At 43.6% G+C, this 13,973-nt stretch overlaps 1 protein-coding gene across 1 annotated transcript in view; it reads left to right on the top strand.

Annotated features, from left to right (window-relative positions):
- LOC119658973 overlaps positions 1 to 10,548 on the top strand; it is a 40,046-nt gene extending 29,498 nt beyond the window's left edge. Inside the window, exons 2-3 of the mRNA XM_038066853.1 lie at positions 10,135 to 10,258; positions 10,523 to 10,548. Of these exons, the coding sequence (XP_037922781.1) occupies positions 10,135 to 10,258; positions 10,523 to 10,548 (150 nt within the window). The remainder of the gene's footprint in view (positions 1 to 10,134; positions 10,259 to 10,522) is intronic.
- Positions 10,549 to 13,973: the final 3,425 nt, after the last annotated feature.

Genomic DNA, 13,973 nt, shown 5'->3' with positions numbered 1-13,973 from the left:
TGGTTTTTGGCGGTGGATCTAACACAGAGTGACATCAGAGTCAGTGTACCCTATAAACTTTATTGGAGTATCACCCAGACTATCGCGTATGTCCTTAAACAGGTCTTCCAGAAGGAATACGCTCTCCAATTTGACGACTGTACACGACCGCCGTATATCCATTACCTGACACATTACTGTGCCCAGTCCAGCGTGGCATACAAACTCCATTTAGCCAATGTAGTGGTCTTATCCCCTCCTGCTGGTTCCTAGTCGGGCCAGAAATGGCACCATCCCAGCCGTACCCTTCCTGCCACAACCGCTGAATTCCGATTCTCAGCCTCATTATGACGGGCAACAAGCAATCAATCGTATATGCTGGCCACTAGACTCAATACCCTTCCTCTGGTATACACACTTTTCTCACAGAGGTTGATTCTATAACGAAAACACTTTCAATGCTTTGTGCCCCCACCTCATTGTTTCCCCATAGATTCAATCGAATTAATCTATGAGCTGTAGTGCCCTGAATAAATAAATGCAAGGGCTGGAAATTGAATAACTCATTTGCACCGCCGGATATCATGTTCATGGCGCCGGTAATACCCATACAGACAGTTCTTTACAGTGTGACGAGTTTACAGTTGAAATTCTTTTGTTTCACCTTAACCCATCACACTACGGATTTATAAGCGAACATCCTTATTGCATGATTCCTACGTTTGTTAATTTTTTTTTTGATTTCCTGAAAGCCCATGCATGAAGCATAAACTATCAATCAAATCAATTTCGTGTTGCATCTTTCTGCACGCCGTTCCGAGGTATCATCCAACAGCTAAAGCAGTCAGGTCATTCGCATAAGCTTGAGTGTGTATAGGCCAATTTTTCAATTCACATAGCAGTGGGTCGATCAACATACTCCACAAAAGTGGCGATAGAACATCGCCCCCAAGGAGGTGCCTTTTGTTGCTTCTGTTGTTACCATCAACACCATGCTCTCTGGTCAAGCGCCTCTTCAATATCCAGAAAGATCCCCATTGCGTACGCGCCTTTCAGGGCTGCGTCTTTTATTTTTGAAACCAAAGAGTGAAGCGCAGACCCGCAGGATTTTACAGGCCGGTAGGCGTATTGGTTTTCATTTAGTGGGCGTGTCCTTAGCGCCTTCTAACGAATCTGACGCTCAACCAGTCTCTCCAGACATTTCAGCGAAAATTATCTTAAGTTGATTTGTCTGAAGCTTTTGGATTTGAATAGTCATCTTCTCCAGGTATAAAGACTACCTTAACTTTCTGAAAAGAGAAAGCACGTAACCCAGACCAAAGCATCCTCGAAAAATATTTCTTAGAATTTGCTCTAAGTGCTCAATGCCCTCTTTAAGCATCGCTGGATAGATGCCATCCATGCCGGGTGCTTTGAAGTGTCCCCAGGATAGTATAGCAGTTCTAGCTTTTTCATATGTAGAAACCATTCTCGCAGTGTTTCAATTTCCCTTGCCCCCCCCCCCCCCCCTTTGTTGAAGGGTTTGGAGAAAACGCCCTTACACTTCTCTCACCTGTCCTCCTAGAGAGACTGTACAGACTTCACTCCCTTTTAAGGACTCTGCACAGCCTGGAAGTTTCCCTTTCTCCCTTTAATTCCTCGCAATATGCTCTAAAGGAGTCTCGTTTTGAACGGAGCATCTTACGTTGGCGCTGTAAGTTTCAGAAATTTAACCAATCTTTATTCTTATTTCTTTTACAAGCACAGTTCAAAAGTCATCTGATTCCACCTTTGGCCTCGGGGAAAGCCTATTTAAAGCACTCTAAAAGTGTGCGATTCAGAGTTTCTAATTGATTTTCCATCGCTAAAGGAAACGAATTTGAATTTTATCCAATCTGTTTTCCTAGGATTCAGTCTTTCTATTACATACTGTTTGCCTGCAATAGTTAGACTAAATTCTAAGTAACGGTGATCTCAGAATGAGACTACATGTAGCACTTACCAGTCTCTAATCAACTCTAACAACTTTGAAGTGCAGATTGTTAGGTCAATTATTTCACTTCTTCTTGGTCCCACGAACGTAGGGGTATACTCTACGTTCGCTGTCATCAGACCAACTAAAGTCATAAAATCAAACAGCAACTCTGCATACGCTTCCAGATCCCTTAGGTCTTACGTCGGCGGAGGACACAAAGAATCATAGGACAAAAAAGCAGAGGCAACTATGACGTTTCTCCTCTTACCATTAACCTGGTATTGTAAGTTGATCGTAACAAGGTCCTGGGAACAGAATTGTCTCAGCATGGTTGCGTCTAACAATTTTGCCATCAGAACGCAGGGTCTCGCACTCGGAGATCTCTCATCGAAAAAGATCCTAGTCCCCTTGACTGATCCAATACCACAGATTATATAGGGACAGTCCTGCAACTTTGCCACCCTTTCTGTCAGTAGATGGCAAGAAGCTTTGGTATGATGCAGGTTAATTTGACTAACTCTTATGTTTGTAGGCATAATTGTAATCTAATATGAAAACCGCCGCTAACTGAAACTCTACTGCGTTCGGTGTAGATCTCACTAATTGGTTACCAGTTTTTCCTTACCTTCCGCCGAAAGTTCCGATTTCGTGCGTCCGGTTGCCCTGGATATCGCCACACTTGGAGGTGTAGCAACGCCTATGTCTTCCCTCGCAACAAACTTTTCTTCTCTCGTAGTGCTGGAAGCCCTCCCAGGTTCACGGTCTCCGGGCTGTATGGATCTGTTTCCACGAAGCGGAATTGGACCAGTTACGTCCACATCACCTGCTTCCCTTTCTTTCGCTCTTCCTGGTAGAGGCAGACGAGAAGTTTCTGACAGGCACCTGAAGCTTCCTTAAGCCGAGCCTTCCTCTCCCGCTTCTTGGAAGAGTTACTCATCGATAGGTCGGCCGTAGTCAGGTTACCAGTGTCTCTCATTAAGCGAGTTATTGTACTGTCCTTTCTGATTGATCGCGCCGTAGATTTCGGGTTTTCCACTGAAGTGGAGAGTCTGTCTTCCACAGATTTCACCGTGAAGGAACATGAATCTAGTGAGGTCTCCAAAATCTGTGCCTCGGCCACGACCTGATTTCTCAAAGTCGCAGGTGGAGTCCAAGTCTTTGTTTTCTTAGAGTTGTAATCCTTTGTTTCCATCTTCATGTGTTTTTGAATGCCCTTAGTGTAGTAGTAAACTACCATAGGCTCCCCCTCCACGATAAGGTGGTGTCCGAGGGGGGAGCAGAAAACGGGTACAATAGTTGTTTAGGACACAGTGCCCACAAGAGAGCAAGTAAATTTCTTCCCAACTGGTCTCCCTGCATCCTCAAACAAAAAACAAGGCTCGTTGGTGAGTTCACTAACGTTTCGTTTATTTTACTCGCTTTGGAAAATTTGCCAACGACGATTTTCCCAATGTTCCACCTAGTAGGTATTTGTTGGACGTTTGGGTATTGGGAGGAGCCATTTGTCACTTTGGTGATAACTGGCCGTGAATTGTTACAGTAACGTTGCACGGCTGACACCAAGAATTCGCAAATAGAGCGTTGATATGTTAGAATGTTGTCAATATTTAGGACAGTTACTCTGACTTTGTGGCTATCTCCAAAATTAGTGTGTCTTGAAAATCTGATGGAGGCATGCCCCATTTGAGGGCTCTGTCGTTAAAGTCTCCTCCAACTAGAACTCCTCCTTCCCAGTTTCCAATATTGCCTCCAAGGCAGCGAACCTACTCGTTTAGTGTAAGGTAAATGCTGAAAAAAGTCAGTTCTGTATAACGAACTATAACGAAACCACCTTCAAACCTATGGCCTAGCACTCGTAAGTTGACTGTCTTTTTCACCCATACCACTTGGAAGCAGGAATATGGATCACATCTTCTTTCTGAACACAGCATTTTTCCGAAGCGCAAATCTTCGCTTTATGCCCGAGTTCGCCCAGTTATGTGCTCGTAGGCGCAATACTCAAACTAGCGGTTGGGAACTGCTGGAACTTTACCTTATCCTGCAGTTAATCCACCTGCGTTTACTTTCCCGCTACGAAGAAATTGGCTCACTATACTCTCAAGAGCAGGGAAAATAGCCAGTTTTCATCCTCTAGAATTGGTAGATGTAACTCCCACCTAGAGCCTGCTTGCATCTCTTCCTTGTCCGCGATACAGCCCAGATCTCTTGTTTCAAGGGTGCACAAGGGTTCTAGTCTGGAAAGTACCACTTTCATACCTAGAATGCTCAAGACTGTCTCATAGAATGTGTTCTTCTTGTCAGTCCATCGCACCGACGAATTATATTCACCTTGAAAAAGTAATTTTGCACTTTCAGGAAATTTTTCTGGGATCTATTTGCCTTGACCATGAGTAGCGCCAAAGAGTAGATAAAGCACATTCAGATGAGGTCAATGTTGCTTTTTATTCGATTTTTGTAATTAAAACGAAATTTCTTGAGCTGTTAATTGCACTAAAGGCGTCAAAAATGCGGAAAATGCCAACTATATATTCATAATTGAATACCTTACAGTTAATAGCGACATTAACACCAGCGATATAATTGTTCGATCGCCAATTAAAGGCCATACAAAATTTCAAGTTTCTCATCTCCTCATTGACTATGGTTAATCAGAAAGCTTCCGGGAACCGCCTTTGAATTGAGATTGTTTTTATTCGATCATAACAGAATTTTCACAGATGTAATGTTGACGAAAAAAAGATATCGTCCAGGAAGTTCGGCTATTCATTTGGAGACAACTTTTTTCCAAGGGAGCTCATATGAGTGAGGGTGGTTAATTTCGAGAAAACATACATTAACCGTTCGTCAACGAACAGACAAATATTTTTCGGCAATAAATTCAAAATAATTGCAATTTAATTTCAAATTGAAATTCTAAGTTGTGGCATCATCCAAATGAGTTGCTGAAAAGTGATCTCACTGGAAGAATATTTGATCTAACCGCAAAAGCACAGATGGTGAATTTAGTATCAGGAAACCAAATTTTATGTTCCAAATTGTGTACAAAGTTTATTCCTTGATGATTACTGCGCGTAGGTATTTGATTCACCTTCCGCTGTATGGTTTAAATTGAATAAAAAGACACCCTTGATTGCGTAAAAGGAGGCTCGGCTCCTATGTTCTTCTTCTCCCGTTAGTAATAGGAATCAACCCTCCCCAGCTGAATTTCTAAATCCATCGAATTTATGACATAATTCAGTGACCTCAGAAATGGAATTGAATTTTCCGTCTGGCATGTCAAGAGCAGACATAGGCCGTTCCAACCCATTGGGCTTTATAGACTACATCAAACGTAGTCGCATTTCATCGCTAATGGAAAATTCGTTTGCTCAATAAAATGCCTAATGTCATGACTACTTTTACATATGATTCATGGTATCTTCTCAAATGTGAAGATCATTCAAATGTAAAATTGTAATATTACACATGGGATTGAGGGGACGCATTCTAATTTCCTAATTATACGACCTTGAATAGAATTTTAAGTTTAAGAGATATTATGTTAACCTTCGTCAGTCATAAACATGAACTCATGAAAAATTTCGCATCTATTCCGCGTAGATTTATTATTCAAAGACGTAAGCTAGCCTTTAAGCGTTCAGACCGTGGTGGTCCACTGTACTCGACTTCTCCGTCTATGGAAAAACTTCATGATTCGCAGGACGCTATCCGATGCAACTGGAGGACATCAATATTAAAGATACGATGTATAATGCATCCTTAGGCGGAGCATTTGCATAGAAAATGCTCCCTGGATTCCGCTTTCTTATTACAGGAGGGATACATATCACCTACATATCTGACAGGAAAAGTTTGGTGTGTCTACCAGCATTTAGGTTCTGTCACCTGTTATTGTGGGAAGCTCATTCTCCGTTTTCAAAGACAGCCTTAGCCAATGCTACTGATACTCTAGTTGCTGGTTCCGGTCCTAGCATGGGGGAGATTGAACCCTCTGCGTCACAATGACCAGGTACCTGGAGTAGTTCTACCGTATTGAATCGAGAAACAGAATTCAAACGGTTTTTACATTTTGTGATCAAAGGACTACTCAACGCCCTTTGAGCAACTTGGTAATCGCTGCAGATTGCGATGCACCTACCCTTCAACCGCTCGTCAGTCACCCAGTTTGCCTTAGGATCGCATATACTTTAGCTTGAAAAACTGTTGCATATTATCCTAAAGAAACAATCCACTTCTCATTTTTATTCGATGGGTAGATTTACGATCCAGAACCTTTTTCTGTTTTGGAGCCCTCCTTGGGGGCAACCTTTCGTTGCTTCTGCTGTTAGTAGGCCATAGATCAACTTCATTAAAGTATCGTCGACACCATGCGATTTGGCGACATCACAAAATTTTTGGAACGGAATCCCTATCACGTATTCACCCTTCAAGTTGCGTCCTCTATCATTAAAACGAAAGAATGAATAGCAGTCTTGCAGGACTTTCCATGTTGGTAAGCATGTTGGTTTTCATTTAGTGGGTGCGACCTAAGCGACTTCCCATGAATGTAACGTTCACCCAGTCTCTGCAAATCTTTCAGGAAAAATGATGGCACGCTGATCTGTCTGAAGTTTTTTGGATTCGAATTGTCATCTTTTTCAGGCTTCGGTATGAAGGCTACCTTAACCTTCTGCCAAGAGGTAGACACGTAGCCCAAAGGAAGACATGCTAGAAAAATATTTGTTAGCAGTTGCTTTAAGCGCTCTATACCTTACCTTTACATTACTGGAAAGATGTCATTTATGCCAGGTGTTTTGAAGTGTTCAAAGGACAGTATAGGAGCTCTCACCTTTTCATTGGTAACAACCGCTTTCGTAGTGTTCTACTTCACTTTCCAACATTTATGCGTTGAAAGGGTTGCGTGGATAGCCAACTCTATCCCTTACTCCTCCTTCACCAGTTCTCCCGGATGGTGTACTTCCAAGAGGGTCTGTACTAATCCCAGTCTAGAGTTTATGGAAGTACTATCTGGGTTTTTAAGGAAGTCCAACTTGGCCGACTCATCCTTTTGAAAGAGGTTCATTTCCTGAGTTTTGCAGTTCGCGGTTCCACTAAGGAACTGTTTTACCATTTTCCATACACTATCAGATTCCGTAGTTCTTGGTCGGTAGAGAACACAAATAATCATAGAGTAAATAAGCGGAGGCAATTATCATGTTTTTTTTTCTTATTATTAATCTGGCATTGTAAGATGATCGGCATGGTTGCCTCTAACCGACTTGGCGTCAGGACCCGAACAGTTATCACTTGCTGAATGAGCTGGGCAACCGTACCCCCAGCCAGCTACTTCGAGAAATGTGAGAGCTAGTTGGGGATGAAGTCGGCCCTAATTCCTACGGTTGCAGCAGCTCCCGGAGAGCACCCGCGTCAGCTTGGCTTACGCGGACTCGGGGTCGCTGGAGGTCTTGCCCACCACGGCCAACAAAGTTCACGAGGTGTACGCACGCTTCGTGGCCGCGGAAGTCTCTTGAGGTACACGTCGAGAAGTGGAGGACCTGAAAACAATGCTGATGACACTTTAGAATGCAGTATCCAAGTTTACGGCAACTGTAGGTAGGTAGATCTCGATCTCAGTCACGGTTGAGGTCTGCTTTCCGAAAAAGGCGTTCGGGGGAGGCCCTCCCTTTCCTCGACGATTTGCTGGTACCATCGTAAATACGAAGCTTCAGCAACTGAATTTATCACCGGATGTAATTTCAATGCAACAAAATACTAGGCTTGTTGGGTGCCTCGCCGACGACTACCCGAAGCGTGGTACCATGCTTTATGGTCAATACGGGCGCTGGGGCGTCGGTAATACCGCAAAACTTGCGACTGGCTGCTGCGAATCCCTCTCCCATCCCCACTTACGGCTACAGCCAAGTGGACGTGCACATTAGCACCCCGATTTTAGGGGCAAATTTCCTGTGTCACTATGGGCTGTTTGTGGACCTGGAGGACAAAGCCTTAATGGAAGCCGCAACTTTTTAAAGTCGTGAGGAAAAATTCCCAAATGCGCAAACGACACTCATTCCATTGTTTTCGAGGATATTTCCGATCATCACAGTTGCGCACTCCTCCGAAAATATCACAACATCACTACTGAAAGTAGTTTCTCCCAGCCGGTTAAGCACTATGTATATCACCACATCAACGCTACCAATTACCCGATCATCTCAAAGATGCGTCCTCTATCAAACCCAGAAGCTAGCTGTTGTAAGGAAGGAATTCCATAATTTCATGAAACAGGGTATTTGTAGACCTTCCAATAGCTACTGGTTATCTTCATTCCAATTAATGTTTGATTAGAGAGAAAGCCTGGGGAAATCAATTATAATCTCACCCAGTCAGTACATGCAGAGGTTTAAATTGAAGGCCTGATTGTCTAAGCTACACAATGTCCAAAATTCCTGGAAGAAAGAAGAAGCCTAGCGGAAACTCTAGGCGAAATATTATCGCCGGAAAATTTTAGGCGGAGAATGTTAGTGTTAGAAGACTCCAAATATCTAATATAGGAAATCTAATTTTTATATCGAATATATTCCTTTCGTTTGAAGCACTACCGCTTTTTTTGCGTTTTTGAATGTTGACAAAGCGCACGCTCTGCGATACTTTTATGTTCACTTCCTTAAGAACAGTAACTATTCACGTCCTGCGTCGGTAGAGGTTACGATGAGAAGGACGAAACTTACCGCACCAGCCTCGACAATAAGACCTAATTAGGCGCGCCCTGGAAGTCGAGCTTGAAAGAATGCTCCCGTCGCTCCAAGACTCCAACGGGGCCCTAATATAGTGAATACAGCGGCTTCCGAGAAGCGTCCACCGTAATAAGAACCTGCGAGCATGTCTCGAGGTTCCTGTGGTGTCGACCTCCGACGTCGTATGTCGTGAAGGTGGAGTCGGTCGCAGTTTCGAAATCGCATTCCCGAGCAGACGCAGCATTCTCGAGTCGCTCAAACCTGCTCTGATATCGAGTACAACATCGGCGGGGTGTGCAGATTCTCCCCGCACATCATATTAACGAGACTGGGCGTGAACTCTTTTCGATGGGCTATGCGGAGACCGAGGAGGACGAAAGGCGAGGACTGCGACCACGACGAATCGCCGCCAGCCATTAAGGCGCCCTTCAGCATCCGGTGCCATCGTTCCAGCATCCCATTGGACTTCGGATGGTATACAGTGGTCCTGTGACGCTTGAAACCCAAGAGTTTGCCTAACTCAGAAAGGAGGGTATACTCAACTCGCATTGCCTGATTTGTGGTAATTACGGCTGGTACATCAAAGCGTGGGATTCATTCTCCACAAAGGACCTCGTCACATGATTGTGCCGTAATGTCAGTCAGAGGTGTTACGTCAGGCCACCGCGTAAGCTTGTCGATGATTGTGAGGAAATATTTGTAAGCAGGCGGGTCTCGCAAAGGGCCAATGATGTCAAGGTAGATGCCTACACTTCTGGCACGCGATGCACTGTCTGGCCCAAGATTTTACGTCCTTGTTCATGACCGGCGAGAAGGATTTTTCGAGGACCAGCCGGTTCGTCGTCTTGATTCCTGGCTGCGTAAGATCGCGTAGTGCGCGGAATACTTTCTTGCAAAAAGCGGCCGGAATAAATGGCCTACGTCCTTTATCCGAGGTCTCACAGAATAAGTAAGAGTTTGAGCCGAAGATAGAAAACTCCTTGAACTTGTATTTGGAGTTTGTTCTTAGGCTCTTAAGCTCTGCGTCGTCCTTCGATTAGACGTCCTCAGTAGACCACACAATCTCGTGCGAATCTTTTATTTTGGGACCATAAAAAAAGTAACTATTCGTGTCCTGCGTTGACGGAGGTTGCGGTGCGAAGGAAGAATCCTACCGAACCGGCCTCGTGCCGGGTCGCCAGATGTATGTATCGGCGGAGGCGTTCACAATGGCGGCGATGAAGTGGTTCACTTCTTCCTTAGTTCTCCTCCTCCTTAGTCAGTCCAGGACATGTCAAGGATCCTACACTGTTCCTCTACTGTTCTGCACGTGGTTGTATATAGTATGTGTGCCTGAAAATTTGACAACCCTTACATCTGGAATAAATTCGAATATCTCGCGCTCATATATATGTGTACACGATTATACCGTATATGCTACATTTATTGCCTAAGTTTCAATTAGTTGGCTTAATTTTATCATCTTTATGGTTAATGTAATTTCAGCTCGGTCGTAGCGGTTGGCTCCTTCATGGAGGTTGTGGTTACAACCAAGCGGACAAGATATCTTCGGGCTTCGACTTCGGCTGTCAACTCGGATGCCTTACTCCATATTTCGGTAGGGATTTAGGTAAGTCTTGCATCCACTAGTATAAAAGCTAAGTTATGCACTCAATATAGACTGGTATCACTATTGCTTGTCCCAGTGGGGTTCTGATTGTGGTCAAAAAATTAGTTCAAGTCTCAAGAAGACCCCGACAGCTACTCATGTTAAACCACCAAGAACGTAACCAAGGTTGGTCTTGCTTCCGCCATGAAGGCTATGGTCTAAAATTCCAAGGATACTGATGGCCCGAAAATTACCTTTAGATCATTCTAAATTATTTTTTTACAGTTCTCCATGTGAAATGTGGACTTTGAATAGGCAACACATTTTTAGAGCTCAAGCAAGGAGCTTTGGGAAGGACTTCACAGGAATTATGTACTTTTTTAGGAAAATGTCTTTTACCTTTCCTTACCCAACTAATTCATGTTATGAAGTACATTTTCATGTCTTATTCCCTAGCAAAATCCAGGTTTAAACTCTACTGTGAGTGCCCAAAGGGGAATTACAACCAAAAAGGAAGTCGATGTTCTTAGCATAATCAAACATATTTGCTTACACAGCAATTTATCTACATTATAATCACGTTGTATCTAATTAAATAAAACAAATAAATAGAAGGCCGCGAAAAAGATAATAAAAATAAACCAAATTATCTCCATGGAACTGCACCGCAGGCAAATTATTCACCTCCCGAAAAAATAAACCTCCAGATTGCATGCATATTTTCATATCAAAAGAAATTTCACCGTTGAAACGTGCCAAAATTTTACTTATCATGACGTCATCAGGCACACACAATGGCGTCAGCCTATAAGCCAAATCCACGAGAAGGCCATTAAACTGTATTGTTAATTACTCAATGATTTTTAAATATTTCAATTGATTTTTAATTGAATGTAATCATTCAAATGGCGCTACGCTAATTGATGGAGCGAAACCGCTCGCTAAAAATATGCAGAACCAATTGTTGATTGTGTAAGCGCGCTCAGAGGAGACGAATTTGGATACAAGGGCACGAAATTGTATCTAATTTGGAATAGGAGAAAACACGCAATGGGAATTCGCTTGAAAATGGGAAGGAGGTGTGGAGTTAATTAGTGTATTAATTAGAGATTAATTGTCGATCTTCAAGATTTGGATATTAAAAGTGAGGAAGCAACACGTGCTAATCCCAGCCCATTTCAAAAATATTTTACTTTAAGGAACATGAAAAAATAAAGGAATAAAAAATGTTAGCAAATGGTTCAAAATTTGAGACTAAAAAATGTTCTCCTCTATGCAATCTCGCGCAATACCACAGGACTTTTTGAAAACTTGGAAAAATCTTTAACAAACCATCTCTAGTGTGGAAATGAGTTTTGATTTATTGTCGGCAGCTAGTGTGAATGATAGGAAAAAGATGAATTTGGAAGTGGTTGTACCAACCCTCTAGCATCATTCAGTAGCTATGGGAGGTTCAGTGCCATGTAAAACCAAAGGGTACTCAAAGAATCCCCTTGGAAGATGCGCCTCCGTATGTAGATGGGGTCTGAGGTATTGGCAGGCACTGATAAGGTGCCTCCCTTCTATGACTGTCGCCAAAAACTTTACTATAATAGTTTCGGATCAATCACGTATAACATCGATTAGCCAGGTATACGGTACGCTATCTTGGCATAATCGATATAGCAACTAAAGAGGTTTCTTCGAGCTTTAGTTGCTTGTCCTACAACTAGCGAATCGATAATGAGTTGCTCTTTGCAACCCCTTAACCCAACTCGACAGCCCTTCTGTTCCTCGGACAGAATGTTTTTGGTTTCGAGGTGCGCATTGACCCCTCCACTAACAATGGACGCTATGAATTTGTAGAGGGCTGGTAAGCAAGTAATCGGTTTAGTTTCCGCGGGGTACTGTATCGTGTCCTTTTTAGGGATAAGGTAGGTAATCCCGGCGTGAGGAAGCGTGAAAATTCCTCCGGCCGACGAATGGCCTGATTGATGCGCCAATGGACTGTGTATATTGGTAAATTTCTTGTTACACAAATTATGCACCCGATCTAGACCAGGGCTCTCTAGTTCTTCGAGCTGTTTATGGCTGGTCGAACCTCCTCTTCAGTAACGTCCACAAAATTCATGTCACGCGTGTTGGCATGGCGGGTGCCTTCGTGGATAATCCACTCACCATGTTCGGCATACTGGACGGGTGCATCCTAATATTGTTTCCCTTTCGTCACCGAAAACTATAATATCAGGAGGCTCTTTTGGAATTCGCTGAGCGATCTGAAAAAAATGCGCTGGTTCCACGCGTAAGTTATAATACATTCTGGACACGTCTGCAGTGACTTTCGTCATACCATCGTAACCGACTGCATATGGCAGAAAGTTTCTGTTTTAGTGTGTCCAGAATTTCAGCTACATGTATTTCACTGAGGATGGCATAGTTCTGGTAAACCTTCTGCACTTTATTTTTTGCTCGTCTGCTGGCATTGCCAGTGCTGATTTGAATCACTCTGGCAATGCCCTACCTTAATGAGTTCCGCCGACGTCCCAGACGAATTTCTGTTATGGATCTCTGTGTGCGGGAAGTGCGGGAATCTCTGGTGCACCAAGGGTCGGTAAGATGTTGCACCCGCCCCGGCCGTTATTCTGTAGTAGAAACGATGAAGAGGTTCATTTCCCCAATCCACTTCATTCGCTGCCTATGCGAATCTGATGAAGTGGTCACCAGAGATTGTGGCGAAACAGCTGCATCAGGCGGAGCAATGCTCCTGGCCATCGTGGTGTCTAGATGTCGAGCTGCCCCACGATTAGCGGTTTCGACACCCTGCTGTCCATTACGGGACTACCAATACCAATTCACACGACTCCCACCGGTTATCCGTACCGGGCCTTAAAATACTCTTTCTCCTCATTTTGCGTAGTTCATTTTACATCTAATTGGCATGTACTAACTTCTTCAGTGAGTAATCTGCAAGACTGTAAAGTTCCTGCACTTTCCTTACCTACCCGCTGAGACGCTACGACTGAAGCGACCCATCGCTCCTCCTTTCACAACTGGGCTTGGCACCGGCTACCGCGGAGTCCATTTTATTTTTGTCGTTTTATTTTTATTTTAATATTTTCTTCCCTTTTATTTTTTGTTGATATCATCATCATCATCACCGGCGCAACAACCGGTATCCGGTCTAGGCCTGCCTTAATAAGGAACTCCAGACATCCCGGTTTTGCGCCGAGGTCCACCAATTCGATATCCCTAAAAGCTGTCTGGCGTCCTGGCCCACGCCATCGCTCCATCTTAGGCAGGGTCTGCCTCGTCTTCTTTTCCTACCATAGATATTGCCCTTATAGACTTTCCGGGAGGGATCATCTTCATCCATACGGATTAAGTGACCCGCCCACCGTAACCTATTGAGCCGGATTTTATCCACAACCGGACGGTCATGGTATCGCTCATAGATTTCGTCATTGTGTAGGCTACGGAATCGTCCATCCTCATGTAGGGGGCCAAAAATTCTTCGGAGGATTCTTCTCTCGAACGCGATATCAGTTTATTTTATTTTTCATTTATTTTAGTTTGTCCTGTTATTTTTCTTGGATTAACTGAATTGCATGATTCGTTTATTATTGATTGAATGAATATAAGTTTTAGCCTTCCCTCCTCTACCTTAACCACAAAATGATAATAAGGGTCATCTTCCAAAATCATGTCCTGATGTCAAGGTGCCTCACCAAACATTTGGGGCAGGGGAAATATTGATTGA

Source organism: Hermetia illucens, chromosome 6, assembly GCF_905115235.1.
Source record: "Hermetia illucens chromosome 6, iHerIll2.2.curated.20191125, whole genome shotgun sequence".
In the NCBI taxonomy this organism is placed as follows: domain Eukaryota; kingdom Metazoa; phylum Arthropoda; class Insecta; order Diptera; family Stratiomyidae; genus Hermetia; species Hermetia illucens.
This window is presented reverse-complemented; position numbering and strand designations above follow the sequence as displayed.